General features: G+C 41.0%; 1 protein-coding gene across 2 annotated transcripts in view; it reads left to right on the top strand.

Annotated features, from left to right (window-relative positions):
• Glce (glucuronic acid epimerase) overlaps window positions 1-13595 on the top strand; it is a 36329-nt gene extending 22734 nt beyond the window's left edge. For both annotated transcript variants that reach the window (XM_059268050.1, XM_059268051.1), the window contains exons 2-4: window positions 2558-3156; window positions 3927-4172; window positions 11268-13595. In XM_059268050.1, coding sequence (XP_059124033.1) covers window positions 2571-3156; window positions 3927-4172; window positions 11268-12292 — 1857 coding nt within the window. In that variant the 5' untranslated portion in view covers window positions 2558-2570 and the 3' untranslated portion in view covers window positions 12293-13595. The remainder of the gene's footprint in view (window positions 1-2557; window positions 3157-3926; window positions 4173-11267) is intronic.
• Window positions 13596-13855: the final 260 nt, after the last annotated feature.

The following is a 13855-nucleotide window of genomic DNA, read 5'->3' as shown; positions in this document are numbered from 1 at the left end:
GAGAAATGGCTCAGTCATTATGAGCTCTTCCAGAGGACAATTCCCATCACCCATATCGGGTGGCTCACAACCACCTGTAGCTCCAGCTGCAGGGAACCAGATGCATCTGGCCCCTGAGGGTGCCCACACTCATGTACCCAACCCACACAAACACTTACACATAATTAAAAATAAACCTTAAACCAAAAAAAAAGAAAAGAAAAGAAAAGAAAAGGTATTGGAGTTGATGAATTGATTTTAGGCATTCGGTGGCTTAAAGTTTACCTTCTCTTAGCATTGGAAGAAGTGAGTGGGTTATTATGTTCACCGTTAGCTTCTCTTTGTTTTTGTTTGGTTTGGTTTGGTTTGGTTTTTTGTTTGTTTGTTTGTTTGTTTGTTTGTTTGTTTGTTTTGGTTTGGGTTTTTGGTTTTTGGGGTTTCTTTTTTTTTTTTTCTTTTTTTTTTTTTTTTGTTCCCGGTTTTTTGAGACAGAGTTTCTCTGTGTAGTTTTGGTGCCTGTCCTGGATCAAGCTCTGTAGACCAGGCTGGCCTCAAACTCACAGAGATCTACCTGCTGCTGTCGCCCGAGCGCTGGGATAGAAGGCGTGCACTACCACCGCCCGGCCACCATTAGCTTCTTTAACTGAAATTCATCATTTAATTTTTCACAAAATATATTCATATTTTCACAAAATATTTCACAAAATATTTGCTCCTTTTATCCTTCCTAAAAAGGTATATTGCGGGCAAAGTGAGAAGAGATTACAAACAATATAAATAATTGTGGAATCACACTGCACATTAAAGTTACAGAGTGACTGCAGCAAACATAAATTATGCTTTACAACCTTTACTCTTAGCAATCTCAAGTGTTCCATACATCACCCATAGAACTGACACATAATTTCTCATGTTCCCCAATGACCTGACACATCATCATAGCTGGCTGGTGTGCCATATGGCCAGCAGGCCCAGCAGCATCAGTGTCTTCTCCCTTCAGTACTGGAGTGACATTATCTGGCTTACCTTTTTTTTTTTTTCTTCTGTTTCAAGACATAGTTCTCTGTATCCCTGGCTGTCCTGGAACTCACTCTGCAGACCAGGCTGGCCTTGAACTGACAGAGATCCGCCTACCTCTGCCTCCCAAGTGCGGATTAAAGGTGTGTGCCACCACTGCTATAGCTGGAAGTTTCTCCGGCCCTACCCACCCCAAGGTCGGACGAATCTCTCCCACCTGCTTTCTGCAGCTGCTTGGTCCCCAGTAAACACACAGAGGCTTATATTATTTACAAACTATATGACCTATGGCTCATGCTTCTGGCTAACTAGCTCTTTCATCTTAAATTAACCCATTTCTGTTAATCTGTGTATCGCCACGTGTTCTGTGGCTTTACCTGTGCCCCATTACATGTTACTCCTTTGACAGTGGTTTGGTGTCTCCTCTTACTCTTTCTCCTTTCACTCCCTTGAATTTTCTCTCCTGGCTCCTGCCCTACCATAGGCCAATGCAGCTTTATTTATCAACCAATCAGAGCAACACATATTCACAGCATACAGAAAGACATCCCACAGTACACCGCCCAGTGTATCTGGCATAAATTTAAAAGTATTCTGACTTCTGTGTTTAGAACAGACTTGGGGGTGGAGTGCCAGGTATGAGTAGGGGCCAGTTTGGCCAGTGCTGAAGTGCTACGTCTGAAAAAATGACCATGGCTCTGCCATGGTGGCAGTAGTGAAGTTGGTCAGTTAGATCCCAAGTGAGCAACATAGGAATCAAAGTTTTTTATTCTGAGTGATAGAAGGGTGAGTGGATTGAGGGAGAAGATCAGAATGAAGCTATTGAGAATATTACAGTGCTTATTTGGCTTTCTAAGTAAAGATGCCAGTTACTTGGAAAGCCAAATACACACACACACACACACACACACACACACACACACACACACACACCTCCAAGAGCCAACCCAAGTAACTGGCATCTTTAGTTATATACATTTTCTTTGTAACTACATACATACATTACGTAGTTAGAAAGAAAATCTAGCCTAGATAGAGAATTTGGGGATGATCAGCATTCAAGTTCCTATTAAGGCCTGAGGCCTGGGAGAGCTTACTCAGGAATGAACGGAGATGAGGAACCATGCAGACTGAGACTGTAAGGCCTGTCAGCATGTTGGGCAGAGAAGCAAGAGACTCAGAGCAGACTGAGGGGAACAAGAAAGAGCTAAGAGCTGCAAAGATGTTATGTTTTGTTGTTTTCTCAGACAGCTACTACAAGTACTAGGATGGAAACACTGTAACTACTTTACAAATAAGGAGCACAGTAAGGAAATTCCTGAAGTAACACAGAGTGAAAATTTGGGCATCTATGCTTTAGAGGATTATGCTAACAGAGCAGTTTGCCTCTTACCTTTGCCTATGCTGGAAAGTTTGGGTCATAGTTTTAAATATGACCAGATTACATGCATTTGATAAAATGTCCTGATGTGCACATTGAATAAATATATTTTAAATGAAGCAAACTTACCTATGAAATGCCAGTAATGGCTCTGTGTGATTTTTCTTCTTGCCTCCATAGGTATGGTCTGAATATGCGTTGTTTGGCAGCTCGGGTCAACTATAAGACTTTGATTATCATCTGTGCGCTATTCACCTTGGTCACAGTACTTTTGTGGAATAAATGTTCCAGCGACAAAGCAATCCAGTTTCCTCGGCACTTGAGCAGTGGATTCAGAGTGGATGGATTAGAAAAAAGGACAGCAGCATCCGAAAGTAACCACTATGCCAACCACGTAGCCAAGCATCAGCCAGAGGAGGCATTTCCTCAGGAGCAACAGAAGGCACCCCCTATTGTCGGAGGCTTCAGTAGCAATGGGGGAAGCAAGGTGTTGGGGCTCAAATATGAGGAGATTGACTGCCTCATCAATGATGAACACACAATCAAAGGGAGACGAGAGGGCAATGAAGTTTTTCTTCCATTCACTTGGGTAGAGAAATACTTTGACGTTTACGGAAAGGTGGTCCAGTATGATGGCTATGATCGGTTTGAATTCTCTCATAGCTATTCCAAAGTCTATGCACAGAGAGCCCCTTACCACCCTGACGGTGTGTTTATGTCCTTTGAAGGCTACAATGTGGAAGTCCGAGACAGAGTCAAGTGTATAAGTGGAGTTGAAGGTTGGTATCTGTTCGCTATACTTGAGTTTTTCTAGCTTGATTGTATTAAGGACTAAAAATCTGAAGATGTTAGTTACATAGCCACTACATAGCTTAATGGGAAGAGACCTTTCATTGTTGCTCTGTCTGGCAAGAAGAAACATGCGAAGTGTAAACCTATTGAAGCTTTTCAGTTGGTGTGATTTAAGGGCAGCAATAAGACCAGACTGAATAAATAGGATTATTCCATTAACCTGCCTCAGAGTCTCATCAATGAGGTCAAGGCACTAATCTCCAGAAATTGTGCTTCAAAACAGTATAGTTACTGGACCAGGGATGTGGCTCAGTGATACAGCATTTGCCTAACATGTGCAAGGCCAAGGGTTCATTCCCTGCTATCACAGAAACACACACACACACATATATATATAAATTGTACTAATAGACGGACTAGACAGGCAAGAGACCCAGGCTGCAGGTAAGCTTTCTAACACCTATACTCCTTTTCCAAGGTATAATCCCCCAAAGTTAAATATTTCATCATTTAATAAAAGATGTTTGTATATGTATGATCTTTTTTAAAAATGATTGATTACAAAGATGCACAATAATGTACAATTGGTGTAAGAATCAAGATTGATCAATAGAACAATACACAGCATGAAAGCAGAAAAAAAGCTTCAAGTTGTGGATAACCCTAAAACATTCCTCAGACATGCAGCAGTGAAGAGTAGTCCTCAGGATGGCTCCTCAATGTCTGGGTTTAGTGATTCGTTGTTTGTTTTTTATAGGTGTGCCATTATCTACACAATGGGGACCTCAAGGCTATTTCTACCCAATCCAGATTGCACAGTATGGGCTAAGTCATTACAGCAAAAATCTAACCGAGAAACCCCCTCACATAGAGGTATACGAGACAGCAGAAGACAGGGACAGAAATGTCAGACCTACTGAATGGACCGTGCCCAAGGGCTGCTTCATGGCAAGTGTGGCTGACAAGTCTAGATCCACCAATGTTAAACAGTTTATTGCTCCAGGTGAGTTTCAGACTATATGTGTCTTACATTTAAATTGACATATAACAAACTGGTGCACCTTTAAAATTTTTAATGGTTTTTAAAAATGTAATAGCTGTAGCTGGGGTTTTCCTGTGTCCCACCTGGCCCATGGTCAGGACAAATCTCTCTCACCTGCCATTCCTGCAGCCGCTTGGACCCAAGTAAACACACAGAGGCTTATATTAATTAAAACTGTATGGCCTAATGGCTCAGGCTTCTTGCTAGCTAGATCTTACATCCTAAATTAATCCATTTCTATAAATCTATACTTTGCCACATGGCTCGTGGCTTACTGGTATCTTTACATCTTCTCATGGCGGGGGGCAGCGGCTGGCAGAGTCTCCTGACTCAGCCTTACACTTCCCAGAATTCTCCTCTCTGCTTATCCCTAGCCTGTACTATACTTCCTGCCTGGCTACTGGCCAATCACCATTTTATTTATCAATCAATCATAGCAACACATTCACAGCATACATAAAGACATCCCCAGCAAATAGCAAGCTCTTTCTTTATGTTACATGCATAAATGTTGTCATCTAAGTGAAATCCTCCAAAAGGGGACAGCTGAAAAAAAAAAGACAGTGTTATGAAAAGAAGTTAATTTACTGTGTGAAGAACCAAGCTGTAGAGTGATGCTAACATGTAGATAGAGTTGTTGTGTGCCTCCTGGGGTCTGTATACCCTGGAATAAAGTTCTTTGGTTTGGTTTCGTCTTCGGTACTGGAATCTAACCCAGGACTTTGTATATACTAAACAAGCATTCTACCATGGAGTACATCCTCAGTCTTCCTTGGCTTATATGTCAGCATAGCACAGTTGAAGTTTTAAGTGATTCTGCCCTAGGTTAAATTTTGTTTTAACTGCAAGAGCCATCCTTTCCTTTGCATATTTTTTAACCAATAGCATTTTTTTTCAAGAAATTATAGCTTTACCAAATAGGCCTGCTCTCATACTGAATTTTGTTAATGTACTAAATTATCTGAAACTTCATATAAAACCATTTTCATTAATAAAACAATTTATAAGATCAAATTAACCTTATGCAACATTTCCCTTTTACTGAGACAGTTTCATTAATTAGGATGTAATGTATTTTCCTGTACTAATCAATATCCATGAGAATTAATGAGTCCATTACTTAAAAGGACAATGAAATAATCTTAGCACCTCAGGCCTAATGAAATGTTGTCAGGTTCAGAATTCATTCCCCCTCCCTCCAACCTGGAGTAGGTAAATAAAAGAGAAGAAAGAGGGTAAGACCTTTGTATTTTCTCCTTGTTCTTTATTGATGACAGACCTGGAAAGCCAAAATACAAATCTACTCATCCTGCAGGGCCTTGAGTAATGCATTTAGGAATGTTAATGCCTTGCAAAGAAGGGACAACCTTTAGTTTTATTGAGACTAGAACATCTTTTCTCCCATGATGTTTGTGATACTCTGGTACATAGATGCTTTGCTTATTATAAAACACCTTCCATGGCTAGGTGAGAAGTTACAAGGAAATGCTTAAGAATAGTTGTTTTATACCTAGGAAGTTATTGTAGCAGGAAATTATTATATGAAGCAAAAGAACATTTGGTTTTGGGTGAACCCAAGGGGTTTCATTTTGCTTTGATAGTGTTGTCTAGATGTTGGTAGAAAATTGTATCTTCCATCTGATCTCCTAGAGTCTCTGGAGGGTTTTCTTAGAATGGTCTCTGTCCTGTTGACAGCAACAGATTTCCTTGATGCTTTTAGATGCCTTGAGGAATGCAAAAGTAGATTCACACATCCTGCAATGAGGGATCTTCACCTTAGCCTGTCATTCATTCAGTGGCCAATTGCTGGAGAGAAAACCACTTTTTTCAGGTGATTTCAAGCACACAGAGAACTGTTAAAACCATGTTGTTAGGAGAATACACCTACTCATAGTTGATCCCTGTTGGTAAGTCTGCTAGCTAGGAGTGGCATGCACATGTTATTCTGGGTGTTCAGGAAGCTGTACTGTAAGGGTGAGGGAGAATGATTGCAACTATGTGAGAGTAAGAATCAAGGAAGTAAGGTGGCATCATTGACACATGGCTGTGAGGCATGAAGAATGTTTAGAAAATACAGTTTTGTGGGAAACAGTCCAGAGCATCATTGCTGAGAAGTTGAGACTTGTTCTTAAGAGCGTAGATGTAAGTAAGCTGGGGTTATGGAGAACCAGAGATTATTTTTCTTTCTGGGTCTTTTCCCCAAAGGAGATATTTTTTTCCCCAAAAGGGAACAAAATCGCTTTGAGTAGAAAACTATTGTATGAGTAAGATGTAATAGAACACCTGTGATCTCAAGACTTAGGAAGCAGAAGCAGGAAGAACATGAGTTCCAGAGCAGCATGGACTACATAGTGAGACCCAGCCTGGAAAAAATCAACACACAGATGTGGTGGGGACCATTTTATAAGTCTGCCACATACTTTTACTTATTTATTAAATAATATTTTCCTTTAAAAATCTAATTAGATACAGAGAGATATCTATAGAGATGGATGGATGGATGGATGGATGGATGGATGGATGGATGGGGAGAGAGAGAGAGAGAGAATTGGGGGGTAGATTTAAATGGAGTCTCATAATAGCCTTAGCTGGCCTCAGACTCACTATGTAGTTGAGGAAGGGATTACCTTGAACTCTTGATCTTTCTACTTCTTTCCCAATGCTGAAATCGCAGGCATGTGCCACCATGCCTGGCTGTCTTTTAAGTTTTCAAACTGAATGATGTAGAACCATATGCTTGTAATTGATTTTCCCAAAGCATTCTTTTCCTTCCACTTTCGTCATCTCTCGTCCTCCTCTCTCTGGTTTAGCTGTTTGCCCCCAGCTTCTGCTGAGTGCTTCCCCTTCCCCCCCCTTTTTTTTTTCCTGCCTGACCCTCATCTCTTAGCATTCATCCACATTTGAATAGGGCTGTTTCTCATTTGATGCAGTACATCTGTTGATGAGGAATGAATAAATGGTAGTAGCTTATGCTTTATGTGAGGATACTGACTTAAAGACTGTTCTGTTTTCCCAGCTTTACTGAGTGTAACTGACAAATGAATTTGTATATATTTAGATGTACAGTATGATGCTTTGATGCAGATACATGTTGTAAATTGGTTACCAGGATCGAGATAGGTGGTAGTTTACACAGGGCTGGAATCCAGCACCCATGTCAGGTGGCTCACAACTACCTATACCTCCTCTTCCAGGGGATCTGATGCCTCTAGTGTCCATGGCACCTGCACTTACATACACACTCCCACACAAATACATAATTAAAAGTAATAAAAATCTTTTAAAAACATGAAAGCAAAAGATAATTTACATATCCATCACCTCATAGAGGTAGCGTGTATGATGGTAAGAGTGTAGAAATGTCAGCATATTTTAAGCATGTGATACAATATTATCTCTAGTTTGCCATGTTGTGCATCAGGTGTCTGAAAGCTTGTATTTGACCTCCACCTCCCCATGTCCCCCATTTCCCAGTTTCTAAATACGTCAGTCTGTTCCTGTAAGTTCAGCTTTCTTAACTAATCACTAGTAATGTTTAATGTAATTAGAGTATAGTAGAAATTCCATATTCAGTATCTGCCTTTTGTTAAGCATTAGCTCTCAGATGGCAGGATTTCTTTCTCTTTTACAACTAGAAATTACAAACACACCACATTATCCATTCACCTATCACCACACACAGGTTATTTCCATGTGTTGGCTATTTCCACTAATTTTTCAATAAACATAGGATATCTCTCACCCACGCATCTCTTTGTGATACTAATTTTATTTCCTTTGGTAAGTATGGATCCAAAATGGGATTCCTGGTTCACCTGGGAGTCCTGGTTTTGGTTTGGGGGTGGGGGAGCTTTATTCAAATTGCTGCAATGGCAGCACCAATTTATATTACCACTCAGAAGTGCACAAGGATCCTTTCTCCCCATATCTCAGTGCCTGTGCTTTCCATGATAGCCCTAAGGTATAGTGGGGGATACTTTGCTATGGTTTTGTTTGTACTTCCTTTGAGATAAGGGATGGACACCTTTGCATACACCCTGTGGCTGGCTATTTGTGACTTTGGGGGAAATATCTGTTCAGACCTTTGTATATTCTTTAATTAATTGATTTTTTTTCTCTTGAGTTCCTTCTGTGTTGTTGGATATTAACACCTTTTCAGAGCTATAGTATTGAGATGTTGTCTCCTGTTTTGGCCTTTTCATAATTGCTACACTTTATAGCTTGATGTAGTCTTACTCTTCTGGGTCGGGGGGTGGTGGTGGTGGAGGTGGTGGTGGTGATGATAGTTTTGGTACTTGTGCTTTTAGTGTCAGATCTAGAAAATAACTGGCAGCATATTTGTCCTCCCTTGTTAATGTATACATGTTCATGTATATCAAACAGAAATTTCCAGTAGCTCTTGGAGATAAACTACTCAGAAAGTATGGTTCATGGGCTTGTGGGAGTCCAAACGGTTGGGAAGTCGAAACTTGGGTTAGTAGGCTGGAAGGAGGAGTCTCCAGCCAGCACAGTGTTCTGTGGGAGCTCAGAATCTCATCTGCTGTCTTTTCTGTGTGCACACCATCCCTCATGCTGCCACTCTGACCCTGCCGGAGTCTGGCAGGTATATAACTCCCCACATATGCCAGAAGAAGGAAACTGAAGACTGGTTTCGTATAATTGTTGGGAAGACCCCATCTGTTGATTGATTGAGGGCTCTGACTTCTTTGTCACTCCAGTGTGTCTCAGGAGAATCTCCTTTATTAGTGTGAAGAGTTTAGAAAAATTAATAATCGGACTTTTTTAAGGGTTCATTCATTATTTAATCCTTTGGACAACTCATCTGGTATATTAAGACATAATAAGAGGATTGATTAAACCATGTCACTTAATTCAATTTTTATAAATAAAGTGAAAAATTAGAACAGAATTATGGGAGGAAATGGATTTCAGCTTGCCTTCATCTGGACTAAGATGGGGCATTGTTAACCAGTCTGCCAGAACATATGTAATACTTAATAATGATAAAAAATAGGACTCAGGATGGTATGCTGTGTTGAGTGTAATTTAATCTTGTATGATTCATACTTCAGTTCTGAATCCCCCAGTGTATCAGGTAGTTGAACTCAGCTCCAGATTTCAGTTCTGAATCCCCCAGTGTGTCAGGTAGTTGAACTCAGCTCCAGATTTCCTTTCACTGGAAAGGAGGGAAGTGGTAGTTAGAGACAGAATGCACACTGACATTTTGACAGATAAAATGGAGTTTGCTGAACTAAGATTTTACTATTGTGGTCAATTTTTAAACCGTCACTCAGGCATTATTTGATTCATAAGTCCGCTGTGTGTTCTCATTCTTGATACAGTTTCCATAACTATTTGCTCCATCAAATGAAGTCATTAAGAGCCTTGGGCCATGTGTATCTGTACTGGTGGAATCCAGTGTTGAGAGGCTTGACTTTACAAGCCAACAATATCTAGGCTGATGTGAACCTTGCTCCTGTGACACTGCGTTTCCTCTCCAGGATTGCTGAAAGCAAAAGTCTGAGGGAAGGACCCTCCACTGAACACTCTCTGGAGCATCTATTTCCAGTGCCATTTCTCTTCCTCACAGTCTTTGTACTTGGACCCTGAAACCTAGATCGTAGTTCCTGCTTTACTAGTAGCCATTTAATCTTACAAAGCCTGTGGGTCTTCACCTTTAAAGCAGAAACAATCCATGTTTTACCAGCCTCAGAAGAATGAGGACCAAATGACAGCCTGTGTGTGGGTGTGTTTGGGAAACTTAAGCCCAGTAAAGATTAAGATGTTCTATCAGGCGGTGGTGGCGTACACCTTTGATCCCAGCACTAGGGAGGCAGAGGCAGGCAGATCTCTGAGTTTGAGGCCGGCCTGGTCTACAGAGTGAGTTTCAGGACAGCCAAGGGTACACAGAAGAAGGTGTTCACTTTTCCTTTTCATGGTTTAAAGTTGTGCTGTATGAATTGTTTATTTATGTGGGGTGTGTGTTTGTGTTATATGTGTTATTTTTGCTGCTAGTTGGTTTTAATATGCACAGTGTCTTTTGGTAATTGTTAGATTAGTGTCATTCAGGGGGTCATCTTGCTGAGAGCCAACCATCAGTATACTCTGGCTATACGAGAGAAATTCTGTATTTCATAATTGGCCAAATAAAACAGCTTTTAGCATTTTTGTTAGCATGTGGTAATTAGTGGCAGTAGTCACCAGCGTTTATCACTGTTCTAAGCCACTGTTTTCTTTAAATTGTCAAAGTCAACCTTTGAAGTGATACTGTCTCTGCCAACACTTGAAGAAACTGGGACTTGGAAAGGTCTGTTTTTGCTTTTTCAGAGCTGCTGACCAAGCAGGAATTGTGAAGGGTTTTTAACTCCAAAGTGTGCTTTCCCCCTTCCCTCTTTTATCTTATACACGAGCCCATTGTTTAATTTCCAGTAATTTTGTTTATAATTCCAGAGTATAAAAAATAAACACTGTTTTCCACATCAAATTAAGAGCCAGACTGGGCATTGTGGGTTCTGTCCTTTGTGTCTGGGAGGTTCCTTGACTGTGTATCTCATCAGTTGTACATCTGTAAAGCGGGAGTGAAACAGCGCACACTCAAGGCTAAGCAGGTATCATGTAAAGTCTGGAATGTAAAACATTTAGAATATAAGGCAGGAAATACCAGCTGCATAGAAATGAAATTTTGTACGTACCATTCTGTCTAGAACTTTACCTTTCTTGTAATAATATGCATTGAACCAGCTTTTGGCTATTTTTCTCCCTTTTATGAAATAAATCTATTAGAATAATCCGTGATTCTTGACCAGTTGACATCAGGTCTAGAAAAGACAGTATGATCAGAAATTCTTAGTTATTCGCTCTGAATCCTATCTGTAAACCAGACAGTCAATGTAAGGAGAAGCCTTCATGAAGTCCCCAGATTTGCTACTCAGCAGAAATCTGGTAACGTAACTGGAGTTAATTTTATGTGGTCAGTAGTTATCACGAATAAACTGCAATTAAATTTCAAGTATAAAAATGCTTTATTCTAACCAATCCTTGGTCTGTTCCCCACAGAAACCAGTGAAGGTGTGTCTTTACAGCTGGGAAACACAAAAGACTTCATTATTTCATTTGACCTCAAGCTCTTAACAAATGGGAGTGTGTCCGTGGTTCTGGAGACCACAGAAAAGAATCAGCTCTTCACTGTGCATTATGTCTCAAACACTCAGCTAATTGCTTTTAAAGACAGGGACATCTACTACGGCATTGGGCCCAGAACTTCGTGGAGTACAGTGACCAGAGACCTGGTCACTGACCTCAGGAAAGGAGTGGGTCTTTCCAACACAAAAGCTGTCAAGCCAACCAAAATCATGCCCAAAAAGGTGGTTAGGTTGATTGCAAAAGGGAAGGGCTTCCTGGACAACATTACCATCTCCACCACAGCCCACATGGCTGCATTCTTTGCTGCTAGTGACTGGCTAGTGAGGAACCAGGATGAGAAAGGAGGCTGGCCAATTATGGTGACTCGGAAGTTAGGGGAAGGGTTCAAGTCTTTAGAGCCAGGGTGGTACTCTGCTATGGCACAAGGGCAGGCCATCTCTACGTTAGTCAGGGCCTATCTTCTAACAAAAGACCATAGATTCCTCAATTCAGCTTTAAGGGCAACAGCCCCATACAAGTTTCTGTCAGAGCAGCATGGAGTTAAAGCCGTGTTCATGAATAAACATGACTGGTATGAAGAATATCCAACTACACCTAGCTCTTTTGTTTTAAATGGCTTTATGTATTCTTTAATTGGACTGTATGACCTAAAAGAAACAGCAGGGGAGAAGCTTGGGAAAGAGGCGAGGTCCTTGTATGAGCGTGGCATGGAATCTCTTAAAGCCATGCTGCCCTTGTATGATACTGGCTCCGGAACCATCTATGACCTTCGCCACTTCATGCTGGGCATTGCTCCCAACCTGGCCCGCTGGGACTATCACACCACCCACATCAACCAACTGCAGCTGCTCAGTACCATCGATGAGTCTCCAATCTTCAAAGAATTTGTCAAGAGGTGGAAAAGCTACCTTAAAGGCAGCAGGGCAAAGCACAACTAGAGCTTGAAACCAAAAGCGCGTTCGTTCCAGCCTCTTCTGAACTCAAGGGCTGAGCTCTGGGTCAGTGGCAGAGCTCAGCAGCGCGCCGCACATTTAAGATGGTGTGTGTCCAGGGTTTGTGGGTCACAGCAACGTGAGAAGAGACCCTTAAAGTTAGTCTTCTGAAACAATTGCATTCCATGGGTCAGGTGCTTAGAAATGTTTAGTCAGTGTGCTGAACAAAGATGTGATCTCTGCCCTGCTCATCACTTAGGCCTCCGTGCAGAGTCCTTTTCAGTCTGTGAAAGAAAACGGTAAGTCGCCGCTGCTAGCCTGCTGCCCAGCACTTACCTAAAACTTAGTATGGAGTGCTTTTCAAATGTGATTATTTATATTTATGCTGAATGCAGGCTTTTAGAAAACAGTGTGCTGTACTGCAGTAAACGTGCGTATAGCCTGGGTCGTGGACTGTGTGCATTTTCAGAATTTCTTTCCTGTAGATTCATTTCTTGGGAGGGAGGGAGCATTTGTTGCATTTGTTCATTTATATATGGAAACTACTTTGAATTATGGTTTTCTTGAACTATGTATATTTAAACAGCCTGTGTTCAGGTCTCATGGTCACATAACATAAGCACAACTAAAATGAAACTTGTTGACTGCACAAGAAAGACAGACATGCTGTGTTTCATGAAACTTGATCTACAATCAGTAGGAGTTTGATAATCATCTTCCCACCTCTGCCCCCCTTGCAGTGTGTCTTGTCGCTGTCTAGAACATTGCATTGCATTTCGTACTACACTTTGGTAGTTTTGTCCATTTTGAGGACATTACCCAGAACATTAATTATACGTCTAAATTTGGGACAGAGCTAATGATTTGAAGCCTACCATCGGTCCCTTTAGGACTTTCCCCCGTTAAAGGACAATTACTGGGTTAAATGGTATGTTCAGGAGTCACAGTAAAGCTTGTCCTGCCTCACTTTTACATCATTGCTGCTGTCCTCACTGTTTCTCTGAAACTTAATTTGAATGATTCCAGCACTGAAACAGAAGAGATGCTACTGTGTCTGCTGTCCATATGCATCAGATCTCTAAGGGTTTCAGAGTCCTCGTGCAGTGGACAGTGTCTGCTGTAGGGCTTCAGGCATTAGGTAGAAGCAACGAGGGTTTGCTCTGGTTTTTGTTTATGGTGTGATAATAAGGAGATAGTTAGGGAACACTATCTTATACTTTCTAGAGACAAACAATGGAGCTTATCCATGCTACCTGTCAGATGCACCTTTAAGAGCCAGGTGGATGATTTGCCCCCACATTAGACTTCTGTTGAATTCAGCTACCAAGTACTGTTGAAACTGGAATATATATATGATGCATATACACCAATACATAAATGATACATATATAAAGTATATTGGCATCAAAGGAGACTGGAAGATCTGTACTAAAGATAAAGACAGTATTAAACTGTTGAAAAGTAAGTGTAAACTCCCAGTTTATATGACCACACCTTAATTTTGCCTACAACAAAACCAGTGTGGTCGTTAGGTTCCCCAGCTTTTACCTTTGTGGTTCTCACACACGA

Source organism: Peromyscus eremicus, chromosome 7, assembly GCF_949786415.1.
Source record: "Peromyscus eremicus chromosome 7, PerEre_H2_v1, whole genome shotgun sequence".
In the NCBI taxonomy this organism is placed as follows: Eukaryota; Metazoa; Chordata; class Mammalia; order Rodentia; family Cricetidae; genus Peromyscus; species Peromyscus eremicus.
This window is presented reverse-complemented; position numbering and strand designations above follow the sequence as displayed.